Genomic DNA, 9000 nt, shown 5'->3' with positions numbered 1-9000 from the left:
CGTTGACATTATGATTATCCTCATCGATACCAAACTCTGCAGGCACCTGAAAATATATGGCTCCCATCTCAGTCCAATTATCGAACCAGAATTGAGTTGATCCCATTCTCAGTTTCCAGTAGATTTGATGCTCAATCAAGTCCCTACATTCTAGCATTTTTCTCCACACGCGGGATCCACGTTTCCAAGGTACAATTACTGCATTTAGTTTCTTGCAGTACTTTTGACAAATATATGCACTCCACAAAGTGGGCTTAGTCCTGAAATTCTACCACAATTTGCAGAACAATGCCTTCGATACGTCATGCAGGGACCTGAAGCCTATGCCTCCCTCGTCAAAAGGCATACACAGGTTAGTCCAAGACGCCCAATGTCTAGTGCTTCCTCCGACATTGCTGCACCAGAAAAACTTGGCAAAAATGCTATGTAATTTGTTGATCACATAATTTGGAGGATTGACTGCTGACAACATATGAATTGGGATACTCTGCATGACATTTGCGATTAAAACAGCTCTGCCTCCCACAGACATGAGTTTTCCTTTCCATGACTGAAGTTTGTCCATAACCTTGGTGATTAATCCCTGGTAATAGTCTCCCCTTCTTCTTGCATAAAAAATAGGATAGCCAAGATAGGTCATAGGGAAACATTGTCTTCGTATACCTGTAATCCTTTCCACCTTGTTAATCACCTCATTATCCATTAAATGATGCAGGTATGTGGCTGATTTGGTTTTGTTCACCAGTTGACCAGATGATGATTCATAAGCTTGCAGAACCTCCATGACAAGTCTCAACGAAGTTTCATCAGATGAGCAGAAAATGATTGTATCATCAGCATATGATAGATGATTTATTTTTGGGGTCCATTTTGGCATTCCAAATCCACAGAAATACAGGTTAGTGTGTAGTGAATTCAATCCCCGAGAAAGTGCTTCTGCTGCTAGAATAAATAGAGTTGGTAACAAAGGGTCACCCTGTTTAACTCCACTCAATGATTTGAAGAAACCATTAGGCTGACCATTTATAAGCATAGAGTACTAATTGTTCCCAATCAAATCAAAGATCAAGCCAATAAAAGCTTCAGGAAATCCCATTTTACTTAGTATTTTGGTCAGGAATAGCCATGATAGCCTGTCGTAAGCTTTTTCCATATCAAGCTTAATCACTACGTTTGGACCTGCTTTTGTTCTCAACCTGATATGCGTAATGATTTCTTGAGTTAACAGTACATTCTCAACTATGCTCCTGCCTTTCACAAAACCTGCATGTTCCTCTGATATTATGTTTGGTAATAATTCAACCAACCTCTCATGAATAACCCTAGAGAAAATCTTGTTAACAAAGTTACTAAGACTGATTGGTCTCATGTCTGCAAAGGTCATAACTTCTTTTTTCTTTGGTAATAAAACCAGGTTTGTGTGCGTAACACTCTTTGGCAGCCGCTGACCGCAAAAGAAAGCCTTGACCATTTGGACAACATATTCTTCAATAATTTCCCAGCATGTTTGGTAAAAGGCTCCAGTGAAACCATCTGGTCCACCAGCTGAGTCCCCATTCAACCCCATAACTGCTCTCTTCAATTCTTCATTGGAAGGCAAGGCCATCAATCTTTCATGATGATCACTATCTACCATTGAAGGTACATGATTTAGAATATCGAAATCATTTGGGACTGCACTCTCAGTAAATTGATCCTTGTAGAACTTTAGTGCTTCTTCTGCTATTAAGTGATCTTCTTCAATCCAGTTATCAAGGCTATTTTGGATCCTTGATAATTTCAGTCTCTTCCTTCTCCCATTAACTTGAGCATGGAAGAATTTAGTGTTTCTATCGCCATCTTTGAACCATAACATGCCAGCTTTTTGTCTCCAGAATTCTTCTTCTAATGCAAGATATTTAATCATTTCAGCTTGGACCTATTGTAATCTTTGTCTATTCATCTGTGTAGCATTGACTTCAAATTATCTTTCATGAACCAGGACCACCTCCTCAAGGCTTGCAATCTTCTGGAATATATTCTCATATGTAGCTCTGCTCCAGGTAGATAGTGTTTTCTTAAGCTTCTTTAACTTGTAGTTAAAAATGCAGAAAGGGTTAGCACTAAAATCAGCATTCCAATTCTCCTTTACTAAATCTTTGAAGGTTTCATGCTTAGTCCAGAGGTTAAGAAATCTGAATGACTTCTTAATTGGAGGAGTTTCTATATCACATTTCAGCAGCATTGGGCAATGATCAGACCCAATTTTGGACAAGTGAGTTACCTCCAATCCAGGAAAGGTCTGTTGCAATTCATGATTGCCAAAACATCTGTCCAATCTTTTAAAAATACAGTCTTCCTCTGATCTTCCATTCCACCATGTAAATATGCTTCCTTTAAATCCCAAGTCTGTCAAGTTGCAGGTATTGATGCAGTGCCTAAAGTCATCTACTTCAATGAGAGAATCTGGTAAGCCTCCAAATTTCTCTTCCTCATCCCATATCACATTAAAGTCGCCTCCAACTAGCCATGGTACTGTCATATCTGATGCCATTGCATACAAAGAATCCCATAGTTCAATTCTTTCAATGCGGTCATATTTGGCATAAACTAGTGTAAGGATGAGCTCAACATGTGTTTCAGTGTGCGTTAATATCAAAGTCAGTTGTTGAGTCTTGTTATACAGAATAGTAACCTCAAATATTTCATCAATAAAAGCCCAAATCTTGTTTGATACATTCACCACAGCCTGTGCCAAACCAATTCTTGCTCTATACCTCTCCATTTTGTGAGACTGTTGCATAGGCTCAAGGATTCCTATGAACTCAAAGTGATGTTTTCTGTGCATTGTAATCAGCCTTTCAAATGCTTGCATTGTATTTACTGACCTGACATTCCATATAATTGCATCCATTAAATGTTTTGGGGTTTGGACAGTGTTCTCCTTGTTTGTACTCCACTGGCTGGGACAGTAGATGTCTATTTTGACTGTTTCTTTTTTCCTTTTGTTGCAGATTTTACTCTATCAATAAGCCTTGGCGATAGATCACCCTGCTTGGCAACATTAAGGAAATTTTATGTAGTGGTTTCCTCATCCATGTCTCTACCTTTAGGTTCTGCGTGGCCAACTTGGTCATGTGCTTCTATTGTTTCTTTTGATGTCACAACATCATATGCTTGATTGGTAAGTGCAGCATCATTTTCTTGATTGGTAAGTTCAGCATCGTTTTCTTCAAGTTCATTTGTCAACAGCTATGTATTGTTCGATGGAACAACACTTCCTGCTACATCCTTCCCTATGCTCAATGGTACAACACTTCTTGCATAGACTTGCACTGTCTTCTCTTGGTTCTTGTCTGACTTTTTCTTTTGGTTCTTGTCTTTATTTTCAGCTTCTTTCAAGACATTACTAAAATCATTATGTAAAGTCCCTCCTGGATCTATAATATTGATGTTCCCCTCTTTTGTCTTTTCTTCTGCTGCATTTGTGCATTCACTTATGTTTTGAATATTGATTGCATTGGCATTACAATTAAAACTTTGATTCTCATCTTCCACTTCATTTCCTCCAAATTCTTTTTCACTATGCATTGTATCTGGAATCTGCTCATCTTCTAAGACTTTCTCTGTTTGGTTGATCCATAATCTCCCTCCTGCCCATTTATCTTTTTCATTGGTCCTGAATTTCTCAAAATCTGTATCTTCAATTAAGTCATTCTCTTTATTGTTTGCTAAATGTTGTCCAACTTTGGTGTCCTGTGAAGGAATGTCTTGACATGAGGTACTGGCCTGAACTACATTATTTTTGAATGCTTCTTGCACCCATTGGGCAGTTGAGTAATTGTCAAAATGCTGCTCATTCCCCAAATCTTGTTGTACACAATCTGCTGTTGATTCCCTGTTTGCTGCATGATATCTTATTGTTGTAGGATTGAAAGTAGGTGTTGCATGGTTCAGTTTCTTTGGTTTTGACATAGCTAATGGTCTCCTAGATGAACTAGGTGAATTTACATTTTGTACCATTTGTCTAGTCGAAAAATCAAATTGCATCTCTTCTGACTCATTCTCCGCAACTGTATGAATATTAATGGGGTCTGCATTATTTTCAGTCGCACGAATTATGGACTTGGAGGCATTTTTTCGGACAACACTGTCAATGAGCTGATTTGTATAAAGTTCTTCACTGTTTTCCACTTCTAAACATGCAAAACTGTTTGTTGTCTGAACTTGCTGTTTAATTTCTTTTTGATTGTTTACAGCCACGATTTCTTGTCCAGTATTTGCTAAATCTGCTGCATGTTTCTCTTTTGCTTGCACTCTCCTATCTTTGACCTCCTTCCATTGAGCAATTTGATTTCCAACAACTTTCCCACTTGTAAGAACCATTATTGGAGCATTGTTTGTTTTGTAGTCCTTATTGGGCTGCACTACAGCATCATTTGAAGCCTTCTTTTCATCATTTCTGCTGGCCATTAGTTCAGGATGAATTTTCCAGCATTCGAACACATCATGGCCCTGAAGCTTACATTCCTTACAATACTTGGGTAGATAGTCATATTTGATAGTCACCCACTCAGTTCTAATATCTCCAGTAGGCTCGTTAACAATGTCTAATCGAACCTTCTTAGGCATGTCTGTTAGCAGGTCCACCAATACTTTCACGCAAGCACAACTAGGTTTAGTTTTCTTGACAGTAGCCAAATCCAAATGGAGGGGTTTCCCGACTGCAGAAGCTAGGGAGAACAAGCATTCTCTTACAAAATAAGTAGGCAGCAGATTAGGGAATGAGATCCACGCCATTACCTTAGGAGTCTCTTCGTCAATTTTAAATTTAGCATCGTAAATCAAGTTTCTTAATTGATATTCATTTACAAGCTTATCCTTTACATAATACACACCTTTTGACGAGAAGTCTACATAATCTTGCCATAATGAAAAACGAATCAAAATGTGCCTATCACGTAGATATCCAATGTTGCATTCAGCTTTGATACCACACTATAAAGGAACAATGCGACGTATTTCATTGATATCTGGCCATCCGTATGAAAATTTGCCAACAACGGCCTGTTGCAAACCTTCCATTAAATTCATGCATTCAACTTCTGCTTCAGAAAATCGTACAGTTGGTTGTCCTTGAAATATATGGGCTTGTCTTGGAGGAATTGGCTCAACTACTGTTGCACGTTCTTGCATTGTTGAAGTGTTGTTCGTAGGTTTTACAACATTTGCATAGTCCATAGGTTTTGTGCCATTAGAAGGCTGGGTGATGTTGGAGGGTGGTTGTGGAGGTGGCCCAACGTGAGAGGGTGGCTGGCCACTGGCCATGGCAGTACTGCGTGACAGTCTACCCTAAATCAACCCAGAACACTAAGGACGATTCTAATACTACAAGGAGTTCTTCAAAATCTGGATACCTCGCGTGAAAGTTGTAAAACACTGAAGAAACTTGATGCTACATTAATAGTAGCCAAAATCTAGATCGAATATTTGCCAGATAATTCACCAAGAGAGATGTGTTGCTACAGTAATAAAACTAGACTTAAGATCTGTAACTTCTTGATATAGAAATCAGTGAAAAAACAAAGGGAGGTTGTTTGTGATGAGAATGGTGTTCTTTTAAGACCAAAGTTCTTTTAACCAAATCCTGCAAACAAGCACAATAAGTCAGTTTTCGGGAATACTTTTACACATTTTTTATCCAAAACCTAAGCAAAAGAGAACATACGATAGGCTAGAATCCATAGTTATCAACTCCCCCAAACTTAAGCTTTTGCTTGTCCTCAAGCAAATAAAGTATTCCCACCTCCACAAAGTAAAAGAAAGAAGAATTTCAGCTGGTCTAAAGTGACTTCAACAAGCATCAATTGAGACAAACAATTACCCTCAACAAAAATGTATTATCAACAACACATAACCTTTTTAGCACCATGGCTCTAGTGCAACACAAGAGCTTCAAGAGTTGACTTAACTCATCAAGGAAGCTCGCTCTACTACATAGGTTGTTGTTGAACCCAAACTCTTTCTCTTTTGCTCTCCATAAGCAAATCTCACTTTAGATTATAGCACTCAGAACAAAGATTGTGGAAAAATACACTCATCCCTCTCAAAGGAAGGTCACAAGTCCAGCTCTAAGTACCATAAGCTTGCCCCTCATGTGAATCACCACTAATATAAGCCCACTCCACTCGAAATCATATAAGGCTTTTGCGGGAATGTAATGAATGCTTTTGGTTCAAGGTAGGATATATCGGTCTATGTAGGTTTCATTTTTCCTTGAGCACTTCATTTTCTCATTTCGGCTCACACTTTCTTGACTCTTTGAGTCATTTCTTCTTCCTTAGGGGACTAGAGAGACACACTGTCACTCTTTCTTGTTCATGAAAATAATCTTTCTCCTTTCTAATCATTCTAAGCCTTTCATCATTGCTTTTGTTGAACCTCTTCTTTTTCTACATTGTTCACTTTCTTTTTTTGGCTTTTTGGCTTTTCTTTCTTTTTCTTTTTGCCTTCCCTTTTCTTCATTTTGTACCTTTTATCATTTTTGCATTCCTCGTCTCTCCCCCCAAACTTACGCTTTTGCCAATTATGCTAAGGAAAGATCGGGTGCCAAGAGAGGATCATTTTAGAATAAATAAAGGCTTGTATCATGGTTATTGAAAGAACAAGGGCCATGGCTCAACGGGGTTGACTAGGGATCTCATATTTGGTAGGCTATGGATGCTTTCAAGTTTTCAATTAGGATCAAGAAGAGCCTATAATCATTTCTCAAGTAGATCTACACTTAAAATTTCGCCTAGACAAACATTCAGGGCAAGTTCTAGACTTATTGGCATGGGACTTGGACTTGCAAATCAAAACCTCACCACATAAGCTATTGGATTACTAAAGAGAACAGAGTCGAGGGACCACAACAACTTTAGCTAAGATTGAGCAATACAAATGGCTCCTAAAAACCACTCGATGATTGTTTAGCCAACACAAGAGTCTAAAGGTCAGAACTATTACCATCCTTTACACATCAATTAGTTTCCAACCATAAGGTCAAAGGTAAATGTGTTAGGCCAAAGTGAAGCTTTGCCTGAGACACTTTTATTCATTACTACTATTTATACAAAAACGAAAATAAAATGGAATCAAACCCTTAAGAAGGTTGTCATGCCATCCATCATTGGGAAGAGCCACCCGGTTCACACAAACTCCACCTTCGGAAAGAACCGTGGCATTAAGAAAACCAAAGGCTTATTGATCATGAAAACTTGTAAAAGTAAGAAGCTAAAAATTGAAAAAGAAGATACTAAATGAAATAAGAAGCTATGTTATTAAGGAAAATTGCAAAAGACGTTATAAAGTAAAATACGGAAAGTAAACTGAATATGTACAATAGGGGATTCCGACGAATATACATAAGAGGAAATGAATATATACATGGAAAAGTAACTTTATATACATGTCGAAATTAAAAAATAACGAGAAGTGAAAAATAAATGGTAAAATTATATACATACCAAAAGTGAAAAATAACAATAAAGAAAAATAAGTATCATAATTACAATCCAGTTATAAAATCATCAAAATAGGACCTCCCCAAATAAAAACTAGTGTTGTCCTCATTGCTAATAGCAAAAATAAGATCAAGGAGGGGTTAGAGAGTAAATAAAACTACCTATGGATCCTCTGTCTGCATGGGGTCCGGAACATCAGTGGGGTCCTGTGGCTGGGTCCCTAGGTCACCTCCCTCGGGGTCCTCCAGCTGAATCACCCCTCTCCTCATAGGCTCTCTATCAGCCTCCTGATCCGGTGTCTGTGCTGCCTGAGCTGCTGGAACTGGGTCCTCTAATAGTAGCTCCAATGGAATGTCCCCAGCTAATCTAATCTTGTCCACCTCCTTCCTTAGCAGCTTCACCAACTCCTTTGAAGCCCGAGTTTTCTTCATCTTCTTTGTTTGCTTGCTTATGCCTGTGATAGCTTTTCCATGTGCCTCCAAAGCATCCATAATCAGCTTCTGGTTGTATAGGAGCTTCTTCTAGTTGTCCAAAATCTCCTTCAGTGATTCCTCCACGGAAGCTGGCACATGAGGCTGAGCTGGGACTGACTGAGCTGCCACTATGCTGGATATGACAGAGAGCTTTGATGTAGCTGCCTGCATCTAGTTGTTGATATCGGACAGTGTCCGGTTAAACCTCAGTATAGTGAGAGGGTAACCTGATGAAGATGGAACCAAAGTAGGCATGGAAGTAGATGGTCCGGCAGGAGGCTGTGGTACGGCAGTAGGAGGCTCGGAACCAGTAGCCACCACCCCTGGCTCTTCAGACTGGCCAGTGGAAGTGGAGGCTTTGCCCTTGGACTTGGGGTTGCCGGACCCCTGAAGACTGTACCATGAGAAGGGCCTCTTGGGTTTCACCTTGATATCAAAATCCCTTCCCTCAACTTCCTGATCCTCCAAGTACTTAGTGAGGAAGTTAGGGAATGGGTAGGAGATCTCATTCTTATTGACCACTCTAGTGATCACCTTGGACATGATATTACCGACATTGATCGAGTACCCCGCCATGATGGCCCCCACTATAATTGCCCGGGAAACCGATATGTCACTGTTATGAGTAGTGGGGTCTAACCGGCTGCACATGAACGTCTCCCAACCCTTTGCCTCAAAGCTTAATGTGTTTCGATAGATTGGGATCCCCGGTGTCAACCAAGCTAGTGTAGTCCCCGAGAGAGCAATTATTGATGCCAGCCATGGGCAAGCCAACTCATTCATGGCCACCTTATCCAAATACAAAGACTCATCCTTCTCATCATTAAATCCGGCATAGTCGTTCAAAGTCTTCCCATCAAATTTTATCTTTTTCGTGCCTTGGTCACAAATGTGCCCTTTTTGGTGTGGGCTACATTGGCATAAAACTCTTTCACTAAATGCTCATTGGCCTCCGGCAGCTTGCTTGTGAAGAACTTCCACCCCACTCTTTAATTAAACCGCCTCTTTACATTAGGGTTGTGGGGTAGAAGATCCCTTTCTAT

The 9000-nt window shown here is 39.6% G+C and overlaps 1 protein-coding gene across 1 annotated transcript; it reads right to left on the bottom strand.

Moving 5' to 3' along the window:
- Nucleotides 1-1963: 1963 nt before the first annotated feature.
- Nucleotides 1964-2893, bottom strand: LOC138874969 (uncharacterized). Its single transcript, XM_070153768.1, has one exon. It carries the CDS (start codon nt 2891-2893, stop codon nt 1964-1966), a length of 930 nt encoding a protein of 309 aa, XP_070009869.1.
- Nucleotides 2894-9000: the final 6107 nt, after the last annotated feature.

Source organism: Nicotiana sylvestris, chromosome 8, assembly GCF_000393655.2.
Source record: "Nicotiana sylvestris chromosome 8, ASM39365v2, whole genome shotgun sequence".
Taxonomy (NCBI): domain Eukaryota; kingdom Viridiplantae; phylum Streptophyta; class Magnoliopsida; order Solanales; family Solanaceae; genus Nicotiana; species Nicotiana sylvestris.
This window is presented reverse-complemented; position numbering and strand designations above follow the sequence as displayed.

What these genes read in the sequence shown, in the direction of transcription:
- LOC138874969 (XM_070153768.1), bottom strand. Translation starts at nt 2,893, where the DNA reads ATGGATGCAATTATATGGAATGTCAGGTCAGTAAATACAATGCAAGCA.